The sequence below is a fragment of the Poecile atricapillus genome, chromosome 6 (assembly GCF_030490865.1).
Source record: "Poecile atricapillus isolate bPoeAtr1 chromosome 6, bPoeAtr1.hap1, whole genome shotgun sequence".
NCBI lineage: Eukaryota > Metazoa > Chordata > Aves > Passeriformes > Paridae > Poecile > Poecile atricapillus.
This window is the reverse complement of record NC_081254.1, coordinates 6,042,059-6,068,482: the sequence shown is the minus strand read 5'-3', so window position 1 is coordinate 6,068,482 and position 26,424 is coordinate 6,042,059. Positions and strand designations below refer to the sequence as shown.

General features: G+C 43.0%; 1 protein-coding gene across 6 annotated transcripts in view; it reads right to left on the bottom strand.

Moving 5' to 3' along the window:
* The window catches only part of RNLS (renalase, FAD dependent amine oxidase), a 52,139-nt gene that overhangs the window by 19,247 nt on the left and 6,468 nt on the right, over window positions 1-26,424 (bottom strand). For 3 of the 6 annotated variants that reach the window (XM_058841391.1, XM_058841393.1, XM_058841396.1), the window contains one exon: window positions 22,305-22,373. The exons of the other annotated variants lie outside the window; for them this stretch is intronic. In XM_058841391.1, coding sequence (XP_058697374.1) covers window positions 22,305-22,373 — 69 coding nt within the window. The remainder of the gene's footprint in view (window positions 1-22,304; window positions 22,374-26,424) is intronic. 6 annotated transcript variants of the gene reach the window in all.

Below are 26,424 nucleotides of genomic sequence, written 5' to 3'. Positions count from 1 at the left end.
GGAAACACTTCCCTGTTTCCCAGATCACCTCAAGCCCTGTAAAGCAATACCAGGCAGTGCAATGCAGCTTCACAATATCAGACACCAAAGCTATTTCCATTTAAATAAGAACTGGAGGAAAATGCTTTCAGGCATTAATTATTGAGGAAGGATTCAGCTGGCCTCTGGAAATTTCCACTTAAGACGAGATATTAACATATTTTCTTCTCTTTTTAAAGTGCATCTGGTTCATTACCACGAGGATGCAGAAGGAAGGAACACAGGGTAGAGCTGTGCACATTAAAAGTCAAAGAAATTGCATTCAACTTTGGAAAGAACCCCCTTGGGGTGACTTTTAGGGGACTTCTTCTCCCCCCATTCAGGCCAGACTAGTATATAGTATTACATGACTAATACTGAAGTTTTGGTATTGGACCTCTGCTTTTGAAATTTTCTGAGTCACTCCAAACAGCCTTCCTGAGCTTCCCAGTGCCTGTGCTGGGAGAGAGCTTTACACCCCTAACACAATGCAGCTGTCTCTTCCAGGCTGAGCAGTGCCAGGCCACTGAGTCACCCCTTGCTGAGAAGTCGCTCCGTGCCTCTGGCCATCCAGCACCTCTGGAGCTCCTGGAACGCTGCACACACCAGGGCACGCACTGCTGGACACACCAGGCTGTCTCCAGCAGCACCAGGGCATGCACAAACAGGAGGAACCTCCTGAACAGGAGCTCCAGCAGCTGCTTCTGACCTGGCTTCCCTTCCACACTGACCTGCACCACGGGCACCTTCCCAAGGCAAGGGTTTTCTCGTGTTAAAACCGAATTATGATGCTCTTCCTCCTGATGTCGTGGGAATTATCAATCACACTCCTCCTTAAACAGCAGGACTGAAGTGGAAGACACAGCCAAGAAGTGGGTTTGCTGCCATCCCCTCCTCCCTGACAGTCCAGCTATGATTCCCATATGGTTTTTACTGGTAAGGAAAGACTGTGTTAAATACTGAAGGATCTGTCTGCTGCTTTCCTTAGTTAAGAAAAATGGTTGCTGGGGAACTAAGTGACCTTACACATCTGTAGGGAATTTCTGGACATTTACTCTGCTGCTAATTCTCAGCATTAAGCTTTGTTTTCTCAATTCATCATAAACAGCCTCCCTTTTTTGATATTATTAATGACTGTGAGTTTCTATCTGTCACACAATTTAGCTTAAATGCTTCCAGGCTGCTTCTCTTCGTTCCAGGGGTTTGGCCTGAAGTTGCCTCTGTGTTTTACCATCCTCAGATGGGTCCTCTACCAGCTCTGCTCATTTCCACTCTCTCCTGTCCAGAACCTCGGTGCATGCTGATGGGTATTCTGCAATCCTTGAAGCCGGACACCTGACTTCTCAAAGAGATGCAAAAGATGGTGGTACAAACAAAAATATAACTTAGTATGGTTTTCTTTTATGAAATCTGCAAAGAATGATTCCCTTATGGAGATGATTCCTTACAGGAAATACCTTATCAGCTACCCAATCTCTCCTGCTTCCACCACAGGAAAGCATGGACCACTATGGAAGCAAAGAAGGGGAAAAAAAAAAAAAAATGCAGCACAGAACAAATCCCAAAGAGAAAAGGGGTTTGAAGGCAATCTTAATATAAAAGGCTGAGAGAATTGTGACTGTTCACCCTGGAGAGGAGAAGCTTTGAGGTGACCTAACCATGGCCTTCCAGTGCCTGGAGGAGCCAACAAAAACCACAGAGAGATTCTTTACAAGGGATAGAGGGACAGGACACAGGGAATGGCTTCCCAGTGCCAGAGGGCAGGGATAGATGGGATATTGGGAAGGAATTGTTCCCTGGGAGGGTGGGCAGGCCCTGGCACAGGGTGCCCAGAGAAGCTGTGGCTGCCCCTGGATCCCTGGAAGTGTCCAAGGCCAGGTTGGACTTTGGGGCTTGGAGCAGCCTGGGATAGTGGAAGGTGTCCCTGCCCATGGCAGGGGGTGGAATGGGATGAGTTTTAAGGTCCCTTCCAACTCCTTGATGTTCTATGACTCTGTGACAATCCTGAAGCCCCTCAGGAGAGCAGAGTTGCAACAAGAAGATATTTTTCCCCATCTGATAAAAGTTCTGTGTTCTCCCTTGGATGGGTGAGCTGAAAACTCATGAAATACCAAATCCTACTGTTCATGTCACCACCTGCTGTGGAATGTGACCCCTGACTACAAGGCAAAAGGATCAGGATGACAAAGTTACCAGTGAAAAAGGGAGGAAAGGCACTGGCACAGCGACATGCCAGCGGTGCTAGAAAATTCATGACAAATCACACACAAATATTTGCAAAAAAAAAAAAAAAAAAAAAAGGACTAAATTATATTTGGAGGAAGTCTGTGATTTTCTACTGTTGGGAGAAATCTTCTCATCATGAGCTGAAACACTGAATCCATTTAAATGTAATTTAAACTCCCAACGAGGCTTTCAAGCCGATGCTTCCAAAGGCATACAAATTATTTCAGAGGGTAAACTCTCATCCCACTGAGACATGGCCAAGAGAACTGTGCTTGGTTTGTCAACACCTGTAAGACAAGCAGGAGGGAGCTGCAGTAGGTTTTAAGGGAAGAAAGTAGGGGATAAGGCAGAGAAGTGCTCAGAGAGGTGACACAAGGCAAAGACCCTCATTTCCCTCCTCATCACCAGAGAAAACAAGTATTTGCTTAATACAATCCACCACAACTGTGCCTGTGCAAACACAAAACTCCACTGCCTGGCACCAGAAGTTTTCTGATTACCATCTTTTGCCCAATCATGTCCAATAGGTCCCTGTCTCAGCCTTTAATTCACCCCAAACACTTTTTAAAAGCACTTTTTAAAATGTAAAAAAGGTAAACTGCCTTACCAGTACTTCAGGGGGTTACGGGGAAGGAAATAAAGCCATAAAGTTTATTCTTTCAAGAGGAAAATACAACTTTTCTGAAGAGAAAAGTAGTTATAAAACCTAGTATCTAATGAGAAAGTTTATTTTTAGAAGGCTTCTGCACTGTAATAATTAGTCCAGGAGAATCTGGGACACACAGTTTCAGGAATCCTCATCCTGAGATAAAGCTACATAACACCGGAGCATCACAGGGATGGGGATCTTCATAATCATGTCACAAACATCTACAGATCCAAATTTGGATGGAATTTAAAGTTTAACATTCATAATATTGTGTACAGGATGATAATAAAAAAAAAAAATCAAATCCATTTACTTTCATCTGGGAATTATCTAAGCAGTCTTATAAAGCAAATCCTCTTGCTGGGGAAGAAGAAGCTATTGGACAATGGAAAATGCCAGGACTCACAACTGCCAGCCTGGACAGACGTTTCCTGCAGGAAGAAATCCTCATCCATCAGATCTTTTACAATTTATGTGACTCTCATCTTCTCTAAAAATGGCCCTGACAAGCCATTCCTTTTTTAAACCCACACCAAGTTCTGCTGGGTTTAATAGGAACCACCAGAACTGCAAAAAACACCATAAAACTCCTCACAGAAATAAAGACACCCAGGATATATAAATGCCACTTAGGATTACACATGCCACACTGACACCACCCATGGACAGAGCACACGTGAGGTTTGGGGCTTTTGTTTTATTCTGGGTAGTTTTTAATCAAATAAGTTGTGGCCATATTTCTTTTGGGGGTTTATTTCGCTTTTTTCTTTTTTTTTTAGCTGAATTAGTTCTAGACTTTCTGGGCCTTTCCTCCCAGAAGTTCTAATAAAGCAAAGACTGAAAAGCTGAAACAAACAGTTTTATCCTTTTACTATTTTTAGAAGCCCATTTGAATTCTTATGTGCATATTTCAGTAACTAAAAGGGCAAGGGAGAGGGGAAAACATAATTTCTGATGTGTTCCAGCACTGCAAACAGAAGAATCTGAAGTGGATACAAAGGAATAGGCAGGAGAGAAAAGGGAAGAAACTGGGACTGGGTAAAGGAGCAGGGAAAGAAGCAAAAGGGCAGATGAGAACCAAGGCAGGAAAAACAACATTAAATACATGGCAATAAGACAGGAGGAAAAGACAACAGAATACAGTAGAGGTAATTTACAAACAGACAAACAGATTTACAAACAAAAAACGTTTATGGAAAAGCAGTTCTCAAAAAACAAGTGAAAGATGAATCCAGAGAAACCTGAACTAAACGAGGAAAACGCAGAACTGAGGTTTTCAGAGAGAGGCAGTCCAGAAGGAAGGCTCACAACTGAGATTAACAGACACTTCTGTGCATTCCCATGCCAGATGTTCTGTCTCCCTAAACTTAGAAGAAACAATGGGATGAATCCTTTTACTGAATTGGCAGGGTATTTTATTTTCGATTACGCGGTTTAAAAATTAACGTTGCCTTGGCCGGTGCTAAATGTCTGAAAGTCTCTTTAAAGATTTCCACTGCAACTGCTGAAAAGAATCATCCAGAGAGCTGCTGTTCTCCTCCTAAATATGCTCTCTGTGTTTTATTTACTCTTCTGAACTGCAGAACTGTAACAGATCTCACTATCAAAAGTACTTTAAAAAGTTGTTACATTCTGTAACTGAATGCTCAGCACCACCAGCAGCCCCAAGCAAGCTCAGAGCTCATTCCACCTTTTCAGAAAAGGCTGAGACAACACACAACCCAACCTGAAAAATTATTCAGGCCCACCAGGAGATGAGAGAGGCTAAAATACACTAAAAAAAAAAATAAAACAAATGCAGAAATTTTCAAGGCCAGCTCGGATGGGGCTTGGAGCAACTGGGTCTCATGGAAAGTGCCCCTGCCCCATGGCAGGGGGTTGGAGGGGGATGATTTTTAAGGTCCCTTCCAACCTAAACCACTCTGTGATTCCCTGATCCTATGAAACGGGCGAGGAGTTGCCAGTGGGTATTTTTAGTGGGTTCCTGCAGAGATTAAAAGAGTACACACAATTTGATTGCTGAAAAGTAAACTGCAAGGGAAACCTGCAAATGTTTCATACATACAAATGTTTCAGGGAGACTACAAAGTCTCCCTGAGCGGGCAGCCCTGCACAATCTGTACCTTCCATGCAGGAAGCTGGAGTAGCAAGGAGGAGGAGAGCTTAAATTTTTGTACAGAACTCATCAGATGCATCCTGAAATGACAAATTCTGACCCTAAAAAGGAGCTGGAGGAAAACGCTATCTGGGAGATGGGATAATTAAGGAGGCTCAGCACTCCTCTAGACAGAGATTTCCCGTCTCTACGAGGATCGGCCAGCCCCAGAAAAACACCTCAAGAGGCAGCAACTGGAAAGAAAAGTTTTCAAAAGCAGGTGGTTAACTAACAGCTGTTCCATCCTTGATGGTTTCTGCAAACCCTGAAGGAATTTCTCTGCTGAAGTGCCAGAGGGAACCTAGGTGTGCTCTGCTGCCACCTGAGACCAGGCTCAACACAGGATGTGAAGGAAGGGATGGCCTGTGACAGGTCAGTGAAAATACACTGACTGAACCATCTTTCAAACTTCAGACAATTTGTGAGGCCCGTGCAAAGTCTCTCCTGTCGTGTCAGCAGCCTAGAGGGGCTCCAAAAGGGCTGGAAAAGGACTTTTCCCATGGGTGTGGAGTGACAGGACAAGGGGGAATGGCATTAAGTGAAGAAGGGAAGGTTAAAAGTGGATATTAGGTTTAGATATTAGGAAGTTCTTTACTCTGCAGGCATGGGGGGAGCACCCCCTCTCCTCCCCCTCCTGCAGCAGCCTGGATGTGAGCCAAGATCCAAACACAACTTCCCCAATTACAGCCCTGGGTCTAAGGCAGAGCAGTGACACTCCCTGACCCCCTGACAGCAACTCTGCCTCTTCCTAGGGCACAGTCACACCACAGTGACCCATCACTGATGCACACAGACAAAATCACAGCCCTGAGGGCCTGAGAGAGGGGCTGAAGCCAGCACAGGCACGGACAGCTGGGGGCAGGACAGCCTGTGCAGGAGGCACTGGGAGCACTGGGAGCGCTGGGAGCACTGGGAGCACTGGGAGCACCGGGAGCACCGGGAGCACTGGGAGCACTGGGAGCACTGGGAGCACTGGGAGCACCGGGAGCACTGCCATCTGCTGCAGGAGAGCCGAATGCCAGCGCTGGGACACAGCAGAACTGATCCCCTCCCCATTCCCTTCCCACAGAAGATCGGGATGTGGGGCGGTGCTGGGCTGGGCTCCATGATCTCAGAGGGCTTTTCCAGTCTCGGTGACTCGGTGATGGTTTTGTTACATCAGCAGCACATGAACCTGCTGGAGAGAGGCCAGGGGAGGCACCAGGATGAGCAGAGGGATGGAGCAGCTCTGCTGGGAGGAAAGGCTGGCACAGCTGGGATTGTTCAGCCTGGAGAGGAGAAGCTTTGGGGTGACCTCACTGTGGCCTTGCAGTGCCTGGAGGAGCTACAGATGGGGAGAGACTCTGTGCAAAGGGTGGAGGGACAGGACACAGGGAATGGCTTCCCAGTGCCAGAGGGCAGGGATGGATGGGATATTGGGAAGGAATTGTTCCCTGGGAGGGTGGGCAGGCCCTGGCACAGGGTGCCCAGAGCAGCTGTGGCTGCCCCTGGATCCCTGGAAGTGTCCAAGGCCAGGTTGGGGTTTGGGGCTTGGAGCAGCCTGGGACAGTGGAAGGTGTCCCTGCCCATGGCACAGGGGTGAAATGAGATGGGCTTTAAGGCCCCTTCCAACCCAAATCATTCCTTGATCACCAAACTTCAGCTTCACCGGCTCCCAGGTCAGGCTTTGAAACTAAGTACATTTCCCTTCTGATTTTTTTCATTTCTTTCAACTTCCCTCACTAGCATAGAAAATAGAATATTTAATTTTCCAGACATGGTCAAAGCAGCTCAGAATTGAAGGTGACTCTTTAACTCTGGATTAAAAAAACCCAAACAAAACAAACCAAAACCAAATCCCCCAGATGCTACAGAATAAAACTGATACCACCGTAACCACATGAAAAATACTATCATGATAGCTGTAAAAACAGTATTTCTAGTTTTGAATAGTTGCATGATATAATCAAAGCTCTCTGACAAAAAACTGCCAGAGGAAAGAAAAAAAAAAACAACTTTTGCAGCCCCACTCTCAATCACTAGGATTGGAAACTACTTATTTTTGACAAATCCCTTCATTCTGTGGAACTTGGGCTTGTCACAAAGGCAACAGAAACCCATTAAGTGAGTGGTCCAGGCTTCCAGGGTATTAGGTCTCTTCCCTGGATCAAGTTGTGTATGTCTAAATATAATCCAGAGTAAAGCAGCTAAATGTTATCACACTCATAGTAAGTAACAGCAGAGCTTTTCAACTTAAATAGCCAAGCCAAAATAGGAAACTTCTTCTGGAGGAATAAAAACACCAGGAAAACCTTGTTGTGTTTCAGAGCATGCTGCTGAAATCCTACTGGCACAGGTTCTGGTCCTACAGAAATCTCTGAACAAGCAGTTACTGAAGGGAAATTCAATTACAGCTCAGTCCCTTCTGCAGGGACTTTCTCACCTGACTAACCAGAAGCCAGGAAAAAAAAAAACAAAAAACAAACAAACAAACAACACAACAAAACAAGGGAAACCTGTCCAGTTATCTAGAAAAAAAATTCATTCCAAAAATCATGTCCTGGTGTGCTCTGTTAGTTCATACATAATGCACTTCCCTCATTAAAAGATGTTATTCTGACTTTTGCCTTTGGCTGAAAACGGAGCACAGCAGGACAAGTGTATCCTAAACATGTGGAGAAGCTGCAGTTTTGCTTGGCATTTACACTCTGTCCCTTCCTACACTTGTCCTGATTTACAGGAAGGTTATTAACAGGCAGGAGTTCTCTCTTCTGCTGTTTGAAATCCATCAAGCACTAAAGCCCCAGCCCTAAGTGAGGCTTTTTACTTTTCATCACACAGACAATAAGATACATCAGTATTCAAATTACATCAAATTACAGAATGACCATAACAGCTATTTCATGGTTAAAAATACCCTAAGCAATGCAGTCAACACCAGCCAATTCAACAGGCATTGTTTATAGAACTGCAAACTCTTCTTTTTATAAATAAAGATTTCATCTATATGATCAAAGAAAGATTTCTATGCAGCCACACTATTTTTTTTTTAAAAAAAAATAGCTTTTTAAGCTCAGAAAACACTTAAAGAATGAAGCTTTCCTAGTCCAAGTCCCAGCCTGCAGCAGATTTTACAGTTGAGTAATAAACCCTTTTAAAATATGGTTTATTATGGAAATACTGTCAGAGCCTTAATTAAAGTAGGCGCCACAACAGTGGAGCTGCTTACACAACAGATGGGCTCTGCAGAGCACACCAGGCACCCCCTGACCTGGGCATGGAGGGTTCTCCTCCCATCCCACCCTGTCCAGTGGCACCCTGGGAATGGGATCACATCCCTCTGGAACAGCACCTCGTGTCCCCAGCAGAGCTGGGAAACCTCCGACACACCTCCTGCAACACCACGGAATTTAAAAAGGGATCTTTAAAACAGAATTTAAGGCCTGAGATTTAATTCAGCTTTGGCTCAAATATGTGGAATAGATCATGAAGAGTTAAGATCCCATGTCAGCAATATTTTGTAATTTTCATTAAAAAATCCTGGCCTCACAGAAGTCAGTTTTGCCCACAGCTTCAGAGCCCAAGTTTTACCCAAGGTAAATTGGAGAATTACCTGCTCATTAGGAAAAAAACAAAAAAAACAAGGAGACTTTTAGAAAAATGATGCTTTATGACAAGAATTTGCTATATGCTGATAAAATGGGTGAAGACTGAGAGAGTCTGGTAAATGTAAAAAACACCTCAGCATCCTTCTATCGAAGAAATTCAGAATCTGAGTGCAAAATGCACTGAGGGCACCTATTGCAAGCAGGAAAGTTCCCAGAACAGAGAGCCTCCCATCCTTCTGCAGCCTTCATTCCAGCGTGTGCACCATGTGTCTAGGTTTAATCCCACAGTTCCTTATCCCGAGGCAAACAGGATTCTTTCCCAGTCAATTATGTTAATTGCAAAAGAACTCGCCTGTCCCTGGGGAAACTGTGGGAAGATCCTGCAGGGCCACGCCAGGGATTCCAGCCACATCCTCGGTGTCACTGCAAACTCCAGGGGAGGAGGGAGGAAAGGGGGCTTCTGCCTCCAGGTTCAAGGAATGCTGGCCGTGCCAGGAACCTGCTGTGAGGAAGAGGCTGAAGGTTCTTCAAACAGATGGTGCTTTCTTTGTGTTTTCATCTCCAGGGTACAACAGAAGCACAAGTCTCCCCTTAATTTCTGCAAATGACCCCATTTACCAACCTCTTTTTGTACTTGGTCCTCCCCCCCAAAAAACCACCAGGAATGTGAAGAACAGCAGGTATAAAATGACAGGAGAAGCAGACATATGAAGCACACCTTCATGTGATTTTAAATCCGTGATTAAAATGTGATTTTAATCTTTCACTGGTTTATCCAGTGAAAGAAATGCAGTGCAAGGAGCCCTGGGCAGGACACATGAGGAGTTTTGGAAACCACGCCTGCAGATGAAAAGCTCACGGACTGTGCTCTGTCCAGCCCACGCAGAGGAGGCCAAGGAACAGCTTAATCCCACAGGGATTGCACAAGTCTGGGAAGCAAACATTTGACAGAGGACTTTTCACTCCGGCCGACGCAAGCCTAGCAAGACTACTGGCCAGCTAAACCCAGGCTTCTTTCAAGGCAGGATTTAAAGGGAGAGATAAATCTATCAAAGGCAAGGAATGGAAGACCTCTTGCCCTTCCCAAAAGCTGAAAAATCACAAGCCAGAGCAATCCCCACTCAAACGTACCAAGCATCCTTTGGCTCATCCATCACTGAAAGTGTTTGTGCCAAGATTGGATGTTTCTTTCCAGATTGGCCCCAATTAAAACAGTCTTATGGCCTCCAGGGGACTGTTTTATCTGGTCAGGGCGGTCCCTCTGGGCTTTCTAATCTGTAATCTAATTTCCAATCGTGGAACAGCACTGCTATGTGCTCTCCTTGGTTCCATCCTTGGAAGTGTCATGCGGTGCAGGATGTGGTAAATAAAAGCACATAGCACTTATTTTTAAAGCTGGCTGGGCTGAGATAGGGAGGAAGGACTATTTGTGGGTGGTTTAAACGAATGTACTATATTTAATTCATGGCATTCATCAGATGACACAGCAAGAGGCACAGAACAAGGATCAAACAATTAAGATTTACTGAGAAAATGCAATAATTCTACTTGTTCGGGATGGCTAAGGACGGCCAGCTCCTCAGCCAGCCACGAGATTTTCATTTTCCGTTCATCAGTTTCCCTCCAAAGCCTGGCAGTGAAATACATATTTATTCACATTGGGTTTGGTGACATCATATTTAAGAACATACCACATCTCCCCGTCCTGCTGACAGATCCTGGTGTGTAAAATGGGAACAGAACTGAAAAAAATAACCTTGTCTGAGCATGGGCTCTCAGCACTGAGCTGGTCCCAGCTTGCTTCCCATCACTTTGAATTCTTTGTGGATTTGCCAGAGTGGAGGTGGCCAAGTGACCCTTCTGCCTGCCCCACACTATCAGGCTACTCAAAAAGTTTGGTTAGATTTTTATGACAAATATGAACAATAAATCTACCTGGCCCAAGAATGTTTTGTTGTTTTTTTTCTTTTCATGACTGCCCTATTCTCTCTCCAATTCTCCACACAATCAACAGACAAAAGAAGGTCTTGCATGTTTCCTTGAAAAGAATTCTGTAATTAGAAAGAAATTTGACTGATACAAAGTTAGCTCAGTGGAAAACTGCAAGTATGGTGAAATGATCAAAGTCACTTGTAAAAACAGACAAAACCAAACACTCGCTCATGTTTATCCAATGGGTCTCCCATAGAAAAGAAACATTAATGAACATTTAAATAAGACATTTCACAGCCTAGATAAAAACTATTTAAAAAAAAACCCTAATTCCAAATCTCAGGCAATTTAGGAGTATAAAAAAACCCACTGAGCCGTCTCCTACTTTTTTATATGATAAGCAGATATCTGTTTATTAAATATCAAGTGCCCAATTTTCATTCCACAGGAGCTGTATGTATAATTACTCTCAGTTTTTCTGGAAGGCAGCACTGCAGGGACAGACAGCCATTCTTTTAAACCACTGATGTCTGTGCTTCGTGAGCTTCTGAGCGGGAGCTCCTTTAAAAGGAACATGAAAGAACTAAACACACATAAAGAGCATATTCACAGCCAGACAAACAATAAATAGCTCAACGAGGCCAGATTGTGATAGCACAGCAAAGACTTGTCTAGCGTGTGTGCGCGTTATTTAAAAGTTCAAAAAGTCACATACATTTTTAATAAACCAAAACCACACATTATGAGTTCATTACTGCTGAGTCTTCAGAGCAATAGCTTAGTGGACTGGAATAATAATCCAAGCTGGAGTTTATGACGTTCCATGTCTTTTTCTGCACGACAGATTCCAGCCTCACGCAGCTCTGTAACCAGACAATTCCCACCCTTTGCTCGCTCAGCCTGGGATTCCCATGAACTGCAAACTTCCTCCACCGTAACCGAGAGGAACTAAATATAAAAAAAATCATGCAAATCACTACCCAAAACACATATCCGCACCTCAGAAAGAGAAAATGAAAATAAAAGCCCTACTGCCGTTCAAATTCTGCATCATTCTTTTCTCTCGCTCCAGCCAGAAAGACAGAAATGGCCTGATTGCTTTGCTGGTGAAGTTGTGATGCATTTAACAAACTTCCACGGTCCCTGCCATGTCCCAAGGCCTGTGAGCTGTGCTCATGTTGAATAACAAAGTCCACAGATTTGGGAAAAAAGCTCCTGAAAGCAGAGAAGCACAAATGTAGCTGTTTAGCCACCCCAACTCGAATTTAAAATAAATTCAGTTTGTTGAGCGAGGGATGGAAGGAGGAATGGCAGCGTCACCCCAAACACATTTCCTCCAGAGAGCTCTGTGTGGGGAGCATGGAAATGTGAAATCCAGGCAGCCCATGGAGAGAATTTGGGTTATTTCCACCTCCAAAAACCGTGACTCAGCCCAGCCAGGGAGGGCCTGGCCCTGTGTTGTTTTTTGGGGGTTTTTTGAGGATTTGGGAAAGGCCCTGGAGGGGGATTCCACCATCCATCAGGCTGTGGAACACTGAGCAGCCCCCCAGGGGGAACTCAGCTGGTCTCTGGGCCAGGGCTCATTTTGTCCCTCTGTCCCAGAGTTTACCTTTCTGGGATATTTGAGAAAACCCCTACAGCCCAATTTTATCTTCCTGGTGGTTACAAGGGTTACAAAGATCAGCTAGGCTGATGTAGTTACAAAAGAGCTTCCAAATTAAAGGGTTTAAACCCCCTAAGGGAAACAAAATAACTGAATTAATCTTATAATACCCTTCTGAGAAATACCCAGTGATGCACCTCTCCTACAGATCCAGGCTGGGAGAGCTGGGGGTGTTCACCTGGAGAGGGACTAAACCCCTGATTTTAAATTTTCTATGAAAATTTGCACTTGTGGCTTAAATTAGTGAAAAGAGTCACTCTGGCCCCTGACTTACAAATTGTACATTTATGTGAGGGATATCAGGAGCAAAATAGCCTCAACTATTTCATGTTTTCCTACCAACCAATAACATAAATTTGAACACTCAGAATCATTTAGGTCAGAAAAGGCCTCCAAAACAGAGTCCAACCTCTGACCGAGATCCCCACCTTGTCAGCTCACAGAATTCATTTCAAGGGGAGGAATTTAAGACACAGCTTTCAAAATGACTGTAGACAAGACTCCAAAACTCCAAAAACCTGACCAGCAGGAAGGTGATTCTACCTGGAACACCACAGGCTTTGCTGAACACTTCTTTGCATGCAACTAATGGCATTATCAGCAAGTGAAAATTAAGTTTTCCCAGATAATATTTCTGCTGCTGCTTCCAAGCTCACATCAAGTTGTGCACATGTGATGGAGGGAACAGTGAGGCAGCTCAAAGTTCTCATTACTTGCCCAAACAGGCCTGTATTTAAAGGCTGCATGAATAAATCTGAATAAAGCTGATCTTTCTGTTGTTCAGCTGCTTCTGAAGTGAAACCCCTGTCCTGATGTGATCTGAACTACACCATTGGATTCACTCCAAAATTTCATGCATTCTCTTCAGAATTACCTAAAGTTGAAGCTTACTACAGTCACATCTGGTTTAGCCCTGAGCTGTGCCTTACCAACTTGAATAAAGGGATGAAAACAAAGCCTCAGTGAAAACCAAAGCCACAGGTGGAGCTCACCTTCGAAATTCTGAGCTGGATTCTATCTGCTCATCATTCCTGTGCTTCCCAGCAAAAGTCTTTAGCACTGTTTATTGTAATGGTGTGGGTTTCAAGGCAGGACTCCATGTCAAATGGTCTGATGGGGATAAGCAATAGACAATTTATTACTTATCTAAACAGAAAAACTCAAAACAACATAACCAAATAAAGTCACCTCAGCTGAAAAAGAAAGAGAAAAAAAAAAAAAGTAGTATCAGTTCCCAAACTCAAAACATGAAATTTTATAAAATATCACTTCTAGAATGCTGCATATATTGGGATTGGCAGAATAAAAATTAGCAAAGAGCAGACAGACTTTGCCCTTGCTATTCCCCCCCAAATCATGAAAAGTAGCACAATGTAAATTAAAATCAGAGGAAACTTTGCAGAAGATGTTTTGGGGTTCTTGGGCATTAAGAGTCCTGAATAAACCAGGAGGAAAAAAAAAATAGAAAGAAAACCAGAAAATGTTTTTTGCACAGCTTCCAGGATGCTTACTCCCTCATGCTGGTTGTGCACAGGAACACACAAGATTCTCTTCACCCTCCTAAAAACACTTTGAGGAAGTCACAAATCATAGAGCAAACGTCTCCAAACCTTGCACAAGATTTCTAATCCTAAAACAATCAATGACTCACGATTTGTAGCGTCGGTGAGTGAAACTGCTGACATCAAAACCAGTGCCAGGGGTGAGCTGGCATGATAATTATGCACACTCACTTTCAGCTAGCCAAATGCCTCCCAAAAATAGAACCAGAGATATCAGGCCTAATTAGAAGTGTCTGAATTACCAGGATTCCTAGTTTTTTTTAAAAAAAAGAACATTATTGATGACAACTCAGCAGAAGGTTTCCATTCCACTACAAGTGGAATATTAAACTTCTAGTAAAATATTAAGAGTATTTAAACTGAAATTAAGGACTGGCCCCACACAAAAAAAATCCTACTTGGCAGTTTTGTAAATCTTTCACACTTGAACAAAAGACAACTCATTAATTAGCTTTTAGGAGGTGTTTTAGGTGCCCTGCAATGAATGCACACCTCACAAAGGATCGTCTGCAAAGAGAGATACACACTGTAAATGGCACTGAGAGGTTCTGGAACACAACCCAGTGTTCCATTTGTAAAAGCATGCTAAAATTTAGGGCTGGCCGTTTGACACATAATTACACCCGTGCAGCACTGCTTGTCTTCCTACACCACTAGAAAACAACTGAGAAAATGCAGAATTGTGTGTGAAATCAGTGCCCATCTAGAGATGCATCCAGGAGGTCAACACACATCCAAACCAACTCCTCCAGCAAGAACCTCATCCTGTGCCCATGCCTTGCAGCTCTGCATTAAAAACACTCAATTTACACAAAGCTGAATTTATTCTCCCTGATTTTCTTACATTCCCAGGGCTCCTGTTTCCAGAGGTTTCCACATCCCTCCTTTTATTACCCTTCTGACTTGAAATTAATTAACGCAGAATTAACACAGGTGGCATTTCCACTGCTTTCTGCAGCATCTCAGGATAATCCAGGGTGAGCCACAGGCTCATCACCCTTCCAGTGCACAAAAAGGCAAAAACAAAACCACTTATTTGTGCACAATTCACCTCAGCCTCCCCAGCCCTGCAACCTCCAGCAAGCCACTTGATTTAATGCTTCCTTAGAGATCCCCAAGCCTAAAATACCTAAAATACACCACCTTTGAAAAAAGCAAAATCCCTCATGAAGCACTAAAACTCAGTTGAGGCACAGCATTTGCACAGCCCCTGAAATGAACACTTTTACATAGCAAAATGAAGCATTTTTGGCACTAACTGTTCCCACAGAAAGGGAAGGCTCAATCCAGTTTCCCCAAACAGAGGAAGAAAAAAATAAAAAAATTAAAAAATTAAAAAAAAAATTAAAAAAAAAAAGGCAGGGGAAAGACATTTTTAGATCATACAAAAATACAAAGAACTGATATAACCCACAAGGAAGTGTGGCTTGTGTGCACCACTATTAATCTATCTTGACTGAACAATATATATTTTATTTTTTTTATTTCACTCTTCCGCCTCCACTTTTTGTTTGCTGTTGAGGACAGATAAGTGCTCCTGGCAGTATCTTGGCACAGGCATTTCACTGAACAGTAGCTATTGTAATTAGCAAAAAAAAAAAAAAAAAAAAAAATCTTAGTCCCTCAGGTTCTGAGAATTTCACTTTGGGACCATTAGACTGAAAGGTCTCTAATTCCAGGTTCATGCTGGAAAAACAACTGTTTGTGGAACTGCAATAAACCCTTCCTCTGTACAGAGTGCTAACCCAGCCAATGAGGGGGCTTAAAATTCTGATTAAACCCTGCAAGCTTCTGCCAATCCTGTGCTGTGAAGGCAAACATCAGCCAAGACAAAGAATCCCACTCCTGGATGGTCTTTAAGATCCCTTCCAACCCAAACCACCTCGTGGTTCTGTGATTTTACCAACATCAAGGTGCTGGCAGCATCAAAATAACCCTGGAAAGGAGGGTGCTGTAACAAGTACCCAGTGATGAAGAACTCCCAGCACTGGGAATCTTGTGCAGAGGCTGAGATTAAGAAATGGATGGGGAGTTCTTGCTTTACCAATGTGGAAAACTAAAACAAACAAAAAAAAAGTCTGACACATTCGGAGTTTTCACACAGAGAAACACAGAAGAGACTGGCTCACCCTAGTAAATATTCCAAATTACGGTGTGCACATTTTGTTTTTAAAGGGTTTTTTCAAATCAGTTCACAGCTGTGTCATCTTTTGTACCAGCTTTGTCAGGGCTACTAAATTAGCTTTTTTTATTTACTCTGAAGTGTCTTTTTAGGGAAGATTTAGAACTGTGCCAAGAAATAAAAGTGCTAAATCTTCTCAGACGTGAAGGTATCTTAAATAACTGTGTGGCTGTGCCTTTGATCATTTCAGGGTATAAGCTTGGCAATGCTGCTGAGAGAAGTCATCCCCTCTATTAGTTCAGCAGATCCTGCACAGAAAAAACAGACACACTTTGAGGCTCACCAACCTCCCCTGCCTTTATCAAGTCTGAAGTAGAAGCTGTAATTGGCAAACCAAGGACTAATTGAGAGCAATTGCTCCCACTGTAACTTGATTATGTTAATCAAGTAACAGTTTGGGGGGGGGGGGGAATAAAAGGGAAAAAAAAAAAAAGATGGTTAACAGTAATTATCTTTCTCTTCTGCAAAGCTAATGCATGCATCATCTTCCTCTTTGCTAAAACCTTTTTACTACGCAGGCATCTGTTACTTTTCCTTTCCAACTGACTGAAATCCTGCCTGTGGAGGTGACATTCGGGTTTTGGAGGACACAGCCTCTGGGCTTTAATTTAGCTACTTGTTTTCCTGGGGGAGAGGAAAAAAAAAAATCATCAACCTTCTTTTTTTCTTGTCCCCACCTTCAGTTGGATTTATTTATCCCTTTACTATTCCCAGCAGCTCTGCAAAACTCATTTCCTTCGTTTTTTTTGGCTTTCTGGGATAAAGAGGCAATTGCACCCTTCAAACCTCATCATGGTGGAAGAACACAACTGAGGTAAAATCTAGTTATGATAAAAGAGTCAGTGGAAATTTGGCAATGAACTCTGAGCAGGATGAGCTGCACAAACTGCCAGATCCAGGGTACCCTTTCTTTCCTGGTGATCAAACTGTGACAGCAGAGTTTTAAAAGTAAATTTATGTACTTTTTTTAATACACCTTTCCACTATTCTTTTACCCCCACTTCATCAGGGTTCTGAGAAGGCTTTGCTGCATATTCATATAAATATCCAGCATGTACTGGCAAATCCTTCTGGGTTTTTTCAGATGCTCAAATTTTCCATCAATTTTAATAACGAGCATTTTTCTTCTTCCTTCTATTCCAGAATTCAGGGATTCCATATTTTATTTCCTCTTCCTATGTGGGGACTTTTTTTTTTTTTTTTTTAAGTTTGCATGGATAGTTCCTGAATTTTATTGGAGGTTTGCTTTTTTGGGTTTTTTTCATTTACCAAATTTCTCACAAGATAATTTACCCAAACACAGAAATTCATAGTCAGTGTTGTCTCCTACCAATTTCATCTCAAACAACTGAAAGCACTCAATTTAAAATTAATTTTTGAGTAAAACAAACACCCAAAGCGCAGCTAAACGTGTGCCAAACCTTGCAGTGCACTTTTCTGGTGAAGGATGTGCTCCAAATGACAGAGAGATAAGGAAGAGGCTCAAAATACCTTCCCACAGGAACAAAGCCTTGCTTCTTTATTGCAGCCCAAACCAGCCCTTCTCTTTTGATTCAGAGAGCTTCAAGCAGCTTAGCCCATCAGTATTGTGAGCAATAATTCTAATTAAACCCCACTAATAATGTTGATAGGGGGAAAAAAAACCCTCTAAGTGTAGATTTTCCTAGAGCCAAACAAATAACATTACAGAGCTGTAAGCAGCCAGTGTAACAAAAGAAGGTGAGGTGCCAGAAGTTTCAAAAAGGAATTGATAAAGCCCTCAAGACCCCATTAAAATCTCCTCTGGGAATGATTTGCAATCTGCTCCACTCCATGCAGATGCTGGATTAAAGCATCTGAGCACAAACCTTAATCTGGGGGGCTGCTTCAAGATGGGTTTCCCTCCCCAGCACTTCCAGGGATTCAGCCTCCAGGGAAGGGAGAAGGATTTGACAGGAATTTCACATGAAACCTGCAATCCACCAGCCCAAAGTCTGGGCTCTGCAGCTTGGAGGTGACACCCACAAGGCCCTTTTCCCCTTCTCTCACCCCCTTTTCTTACACTCTCTTCTAATCCACTGTAATTGCCACTAGGCAACACCCCCATCAATTTTTAGCAATATTTCCAAATATTCAAAAGGTATTTCCATAAGCTGGCTCCGGCTATATTATAGCATCCTTGTCACACTGCTTTTTCCATGGATCACATCCTGTTATTACCCTGATGGCTGCACCCCTGCAAAAGCAGTCCAACAAGAGAAGGAGGCACCTCAGAAATAACAATTTGTTATTGCTCATCCCCTTGGGAGATGCCGTGATCCAGCCTCGTGAAAGCTGAGCGTTGTCTTCCACTTCCCTCTTTCCCAAGGCGGCTTTAGGTGAAGGAGGCAGAACCTGCAGGCATGTGACAGTCAGTGTGATCCCTGAAACCACAGAACCACACCAGCAGGGCTCAGAAAACGCGTGCCTGCTCAGCCTCGCTGCAACCCTGGCCTGAAAAAAAAACAGGAGAAAACCAAAAAACCCCAATCCAACAACAACCAAAAAAAAAAAAAAAAAAAAATTAAAAAAAAATTGAGGGAGAGAAGTGAGTACAGGGGAGAACTTCAAAGTCAAAACTGGAACTAGAAACAGAGCATATCAACTCTTCTGTAGCTGTCTATTGTTCTGGAGTGTGACTCAGCAGAACAAAGGCTTTTGTCTTCATGGAGAAACGGAGTCCATATTGCACAGGATGTGGCAAAAATCCACTGTCTGGAATGTGACCGGAGCTCCATTTGCTTCCATGGGGAATTTCCCAGGCTTTAGAGAGACTGCAAATCACCACCCTGTTCCACATGAGCTGAAGAGAGCAGGGTAAGACTCTGGTTTTCCTGCACTGAATGGAAAAAAAAAAAAGAAATTTGCGGAAAAAATAGGTGAGTGTGAGACGGTCGTAGCTGAGAAAATTCACTTTTGCACTTGCACTGAATAAACCTGAAAATACCTGGATTTATAAACTGGAATACTCTGGGAAGGACACAGGTACATGACAAATCCTGTGTCTCCACCACGACCCACCACTCTGAAACTGTCACCATATAAAAGTCACCGGGTTTAAGACCAACATCTATATTTGAAATACTTGTACTTCCCTTTTTATATCAGTCCTGTCACATGCATAAATGCTAAAGGAGGCTGAAAGGGGAACATGAACAAACAGCTTTTAAACCATCAATTGTCAAAAAAAAAAAGAGATGTTTTAGCAGAACCAAGAAATGCAGCACTTGGATGTGATCAGACCCAGAGGCTTATCAGCATTTTTAAGTTGAACACCATGTGGCAGAAAAAACAAGACAGTGATAACTTCATTCAAGGACAGATTTTTCTGTCCATGCACACACCACAATATCTGTGTTTGGACTGATTTCTGTCACTCTTCCTCTCTAAGCATTCCCATGCCATCATCAGTGAATTTCTGATGTAAATACAGCATTATTCTACACCCAAAAATCACCTGCTAGCACGCAAAGCAGCGTGCTCAAGAGGTGTATGTTTTTTTCTACCACAAAAAAGTTAATTTCCTTTGGTTTCATGAAGTCATGTTTATCCTCAGTTTGATAGAATAAATCTCCACCTCCTTCCATGCACTTTTCCTGTTTTTATTAAAATCCTGAGAGCAGTTTTCCTTGCAGAGTGGGTGAGTGGGAGTGTGGAGCACAAGTAAGCCCTGTCTCTGTACGTCACGGTTGTGAAACACATTCTAAATAAAACCATATGCTCTTAGAAGGAAAGTTTCATCTCTCTCCCCTTTTGCTGCCTGCTCAGGTTGGCCTCAGTGAAGGACTGGGGGAATGCAAACATATTTATAGAAAGGTTTGATGAGAAACTGATAAAAACCACACTCATTTCTTTATTCGTTCTGCTGGCTGAATGTACAAGGCACTTAATTTGAAGGAGAATTTTATGATTTGGCTTCTTCTCTTGCATTCTCCCTTGAAAAAGTTGTGAATTGGTGTCAACTGGTACCTGTGATGTTTTAGTGTCTGACACTTCAATGATATTCAGAGCAGATACCTCACGACAATGGGGAGGAAACAAACAAAAAATCACTAATCCACTGTTCTAGCAAAAAAACCCTGAATAACAGATTTATTCTAGAGCTGGTTAGAAAGTCCTGTAGTTTGTCCTCACATTTAAAACTTCAATGATGCCCTGTGTGGCCCTCAGCTAGGAAACCCAACAAGCCACTCTGTTAAATCTTTGTAACATTTTGCAAAATGTGACATGCCACGGCAATAACTGAACCCATGTTCTGCTTTTTCCTTCCCTATTTTCCGTCAAAATACGTGCCTTGGTGACAGAGGGAGGCTGATACAGGAGCGTGGGGAGCAAAGATAAACCACCTCAATTCTCCCTCATATCAGGACCTCTTTTGGTGATCAAAAACACGCCAAAGGGGAAGTGGCATAACTTATTTCTCTGTATGATATTTAATTTCCCGTTCTGGGTTATGCAATGATCTCTCCCAGGAGCAGTGTTCTTCCCATGGCCTGCACTAGGTATTTTGGACACATCTAAAGCCCATTGTGTGTTACCTTTTTTTTTTCTCCTATCCTGTGGCCTCCCAGCTGTTGTTCAGGTTGCTCTCAAGAAAAAGGGCGAACCCAAAAGCAACACTTCCCAGTGCTGCAGTTGCATAATCACGGGAAAAGGAATATTGGGAAAGCAAGCCAGCAAGTCTGAAGGGTCAGGTTATTCAGGAGTCCTCATCAAACCTTCTTCAGGGTTTATCTGTGGGGTCAGCACTGACTCCCAGGCTGAGACACTGATAAAGGGAAGGTAAATCTCCCCCCCCACAAGCCCAAGCTGCACTGTCGTGCAAACCACAGCCACACTACAGAGTTCTGACAGCTAAATGTTGTTAAATGACTAAATTTCCATTAGTAATAGGGATTTTTGCTTGTTTTTCAAGCAGCTTCCTCGCCTGGTATTCACATCTACCTGAGACATAATCACTAACAGAGATGGCTAAAATAATAAAACAAAATTAAAAGCTGTGTACATTTGTAATGCTTCGCCCACAATCAGTTTCATGTGGCTTCGACTGGATCACATGTTCTGGGTGTCTTCTCTGGTTTATTTCTTTTGTTTTATCACACATTCTTTCATTTTGAGTCCTGTCTCTCCTGTCACGACTTTCCAAAGGATTTAGACACGCAGCCAAGCATGCGGAGCACATGTTCTGGAAGCACAGATAAATTAAACAAGCTGTACCTGATTGCAACTGGCCCCTCCTCTGCCATAATTTTGCCAACTTTCATAAATTGGACACACAATCAAGTGTACAACTTAAAAAACCCTGGTTCTCCAGTCTCCTTTTTTTAGCTTGTGAGGAGGGAAGCCACGGTGAACAAATCCTAATGCTCAAAATGTGACACAGTGGAGGGGGAAAATAAAAACATGATTCCTAGAAAGTTATTGACAGATCAGCTGCAACCTACCAGAGGCTGAAAAAAGATACCAGATGGAATAAAAAATCCTTGCTATTAGTACATCATACCAAATGCTGTATTCTGAAGCCAAACTCTGCCCTCCTCCTGCTGCAAGGAACTGTTTCTTAGAAAATTGCTTTTATTGATGGTGACTATTGACTCTAATAGCTAAATGTGACAAAGAGAAAACAAAAAAAACCAAAAAAAACCCAATCAAAACCAAAGCAGAAATACTGATGTCATAAAACACTGTCCACACTTATCTGCCTTGCAAATCCCATTAAGATAAAAAAACCACACAGGTACTCATTTAAAATTGAAACTCAAACCCCCACAAACTGTTATTAATACCAAGTACCATGACATTTGACTTGACAGTAAAATACAAGAGATAACACACACACACAAAAAATACAGTAAAATACAAGAGATAATAATAAAAAAAAAAGTGGGGAGATAGGATTTATGGCTGAAGGCAATGTGACAGCGAAGAAACAGAAAATTATTTAAAATACATCAAATAAGAACATCTCTCATTGGCTATAAACACACACAGATCAGCAGCACAATTCCACTGCCAGAAGATTTATGCAGGCTTAAAAAATACAAAGCCAAACCCCTTAAAATCAGTATTGATGTAAACCTCAGTTCAGGCCAGCAAACCACCTGAAAATCCCACTCAGACTGCTTCCAACACTACCACAGGTTTTTGAGCACTTCTGAGACACGAAAGCCAAACCTTTTCCCAAAACTGCTCACAAGGAACTGTCAGACCCTTTCCCTGTGGGATTACTGAGGCATTTTACCACCTCCTGGGTGTCTTAAAAAAAAAATAAAAAAATAAATAAATGATGTGTTACATTTCTTTTCCAAATACCTGCTGGTGTTTCAGTGCCTGAAGCAGCAAACACGGCGTCGTGACTGTCACCAACAGGCAGGGGGAGAGCTGGGAAAAATCACACGGAATTCTGAACCAAGGGGCAAAAAACTTGGAGGAGTTAAGTTTAAAAAGCCTGCCACAACGATGACCTCTGCCAGTATTTTAAGCAGCACAGAAATTGAGACTAGGATGCCTTCCTGGAAGCATTCTGACAGCACCACAGATATGTAATTTATTAGTTCATCTCTTCCCAAGCGTGCAGATGCTAACGGAGACAGGATCCTGCAGCACCAGCACGAGGCAAGACAGACTTACACTGACATCTAAAGGTATCATTTACTATCTGATGCCTTACAAAATGTCTGCAAAGGACCAGCACCTTGTAAAAAAGCTAACAAGACACAAGAAATGTCAGTATTTCATTCCTAATTAGTGTCCAAGGCCAGGCTGGACTGGGCTTGGAGCACCCTGGGATAGTGGAAGGAATCCCTCTTGTCGTGGAAGCTTTAAGGTCCCTCCCAAAGCATTCTAGGATCATCTGCACATAAACCCCAATTCTGAGGCAAATTTCCTTGTTTAAATATGAATTATGTGGCGTTTTCTTCCAACTAGGAAACTAAGCTTTTGCTAAATTCTTTGGGAAAATGATGCATTTTTCCATGGAGTTGGGCACAAATCCTAGCTTGAAAACAAGCGGTCATTTCAAAGTTAACATTTTTTCCTGCTTTTATGTTGGTTTTGAGCATGATTTCCATTAGAAAATGTGAATGCTGGTTTTGCAACCAAGCATGGCTTAAATGAGAATATATGAAAAGGTTTCTCATCGGTGTTCCTGAACACACCTCCTACCGTGCCAGAGAGAAACGGGCATGGAAACAGACAGAAAATCTATTTCTTATGTGCTTTACAAACCCAAACACCACCTTGTTGTTCTGTTTGCCTGTGAGACACTCAAACCACTTGCTGCCTGCACACAGTTCACTGAGTAAAATTTATTTTCCTGAGTCTCCATAGGCATCCACCCTGCTCTCCCTAACTTATGAATCCAGTGGGAAGAGAGCAGTAAATCCTTCTTTATGGAGAGGTGTGCAGTCACACACATCTTGGCAGAGCTGCATTTTTAAAGGATGGCTTTGGGAATAGAATTGGAGGCTACTGGTGCCTCAGGACTGACTCTGGAAAGCCTGATCTGCATATCCCTTGCTCATAAATCAAGTGAAGAGATAGCTTTAATCCATTTCAGTAAGGCAGTGGGTTCTTTACACTTTAAATAAATTTTGGCAGCAGAGTCCACTGCTACAACAGGAGGTGCTTCATCAGCTAAGTCAATAAAGGTGACCAATCACACCCTCATTTCTCACCCAGCCTATCCCATTTCCTAAATTACAGCAGCCCTTGAAGAGAGTTTATCAGGGCTCTCTCTTCTTTAAAGAACAGTTGCAGTGTTTTGAGTATCTCTGACAAAGTGAGTAGAGGAGGGAATTAAAACCCTGAGAAGAGCAAGGCAATCAGCAGTAAGCTCAGGCTTCCAAGGCAGCACAGGTAAATCCAAAACCATCTATAACATCTTACCTGATGGCTCAGGGAAAGGAACAGAACTTGATTTCTACAAAAGGTGGCTGAAGGTAAATTATTCCTAAGGCTTCTTTAATCCAAGACCATACCAACGCTCTTGGAAATTATGAAGCCACGTGGGGAAAGCTGACAGCAGGCTCCATGCAAAATTTAGGTTTGACTCAACGGAGCCAAAACCTCGCTAGGTTTAAAATTAGCATTTTTTCCTCCCTGCTCTAATCCAGATGTGGACCACAAAAATAACTGAAAAGTTCGCAGACGTGTCCGTGGGAGGTAAAGATAATCTTTGTAAAGAATGGTCTCAATTACAGTGATGGGAGTGGCCAGCAACTATTAAAATATCCTGCAGAAATCTACAAAACCCCCTCCAGTCCAGAGGCACTGCCTAAACTATGAGAACACATTTAAAAAACATTGTCCAGTGAAGGCTTTTGTCTGCCTACTTGATTGCAGCACTAAAAAATAAATAAATCCCAAAGCAAGCAATTAAATGTAAAGGCTGCTTGCAAAGCTGCACCAGACTTTTCAAGGGTTTTCAGATCTATAAAAGCCATAGTTTGAGTGGCAGCTTTCACATCAAAAAGAAGGCTGTAAAGTCCAAATCAGCCTGTGGTCACCTTTGCACATTTTTCTCTCTCAGGTGTGCCCAGAAGGTTTGGTAACAGGAAAGGAGGCAGAGCTTTTCCAAACACGTTTTTCCAAAAAAAACCCAAAAACCTGAGGGAAAAGCTTGCAACAAAAAAAAAAAAAAAGGATTTTATTCAAAGGTAGAGGTGACAGGTAACATTATTACTGTTTCCCAAAACCAACCATCAAAACTATTTTAGATTCAGGATTTGAAAATTCAAGGCTGGTAAAAACGCTCTAACCTGACTTCCTGAAGAATAAGATCTTCTAGCACATCCCAGCTTCCTACATCACAGAAACCACCAGCTCATTAAACACATGTCCCACAAGACACAAATAAAGAAGTTTCAGAATTGCTCAGTTTGGTCTCATTTTTTGGCAAGGAACTATTTCTTTTTTTTTTTTCTTTTTTTTTCCCTCCTTTTAGGCTCATGGCAAAAAGCAGCTTTGGAAAGATTTCTCCATCTGAACGTAACCCTTGGAGAGAACCAAAGACTGGGAAAAGCTGAGAGGTATCTGTGTTTATTGTTGGGATAAACAAACTTCAGAGCATTTATTTGTTCTGTTCCAAGTACGTCCTGTGTTCAAATACCACCACCTTTATTATCTAGAAAACAAACCAAAAAAACACACTTTGTGCACATGGGCTCAGGTTCAGCTGATCCAATATGTCTGTGGTCCCATTTCTATTTTGGATACTGGAATGACACAAAAAGAGCTAAAGAAGCATTAGATAAAGGTCTGTGACCAAGTGCCCTGGTGCTGAAGGACCCTGCCAAACCAGCACAGGCTGCAACAGCAGGAAGAGAAGCACGTCCAGGTTCAAGGAATTACAAGCAGCCACGTCAGGCAGACTTAAAAGTGTCAGCACACAAAAGCAGCCCTGCCTTACACGTCAGAAATAACTTTCTTTTCAAACCAGCTCAGCTAAATCAGCACAATCTGCCACCAGTTTAATGTGCAGGTGCTCTGAAATCCCTCCTGGGACTGCACAGGAAACCTAAGCTTAGGACTCAAACCGCAGAATCACAAGCATTCCGAGGGCTCAGCCACTCGCCCGGCCCCTGAGCTGCTCCCCTACCCTTGCTGGAAGAGCAGAGTGTGCCAGCAAGTCTGTGGGCCACATGGTGAACTGAGGATCACACCACTGAGCCTGCTAAAAATAACTCCCCCACCCTTTTTTTGGGGGGGAGAAAGGGCAGGGAGGGGGGCTGTGTGTCTGTGGTGCCACAGACAGCTGTGCTGCTGCAGCTGCAGCTGGGGCAGGAGCAGGGACTGCTGCAGGAAATGCTTTGGCCACGTCTCCAGGCACTAAAAGGTGATGCTGTGACAGAGCAGGACTCACCCTCTCTGCAGGGTTAATTTTTTAGAGCTGGCACCCTGGTCTGGCCAAAGGATGGGCTCTCCTGGAGTGGGAACCAAGCCTGAAGACGAGGAGATGCCTATTTGCTCTTTCAGCAAATTGCATCTGGCCTTTTTCCTTCTGTTTTACCCTGAGATCTGTCAAATAAGAGTTTCAGCTTTCCACCCAAGGCAGGCAGCCTCATCTGAACAGCACCAAAATGCAAAGCAGCCCTTTACCTAATAGAGATTTGATTTCACTCTCCTTTCCAGGCCTCTCGTGCTCACACACATGGGGTTTAACCCCCACACTTCCCAGATGGGGAGGGTCACTGGGATCAGCATTTGACAGGTTCCCAATGTGCTCAATAACTGCAGAATAAGCCCCTTATAAGCACTGTAGATATTTAAAAGAACCAAAAAAACCACCTCAAAACAGACTGAGTCAAACACACACTGAAGAATACACACGGCCTACTTTCATTTTTATTTTTTTTTCTCCTGATGTGCAATTCCAGCTCTGGCAGCCTTTATTTTTAGAAGTGCTCCCTCAGAGAGGCTATAGCCGAGCTGC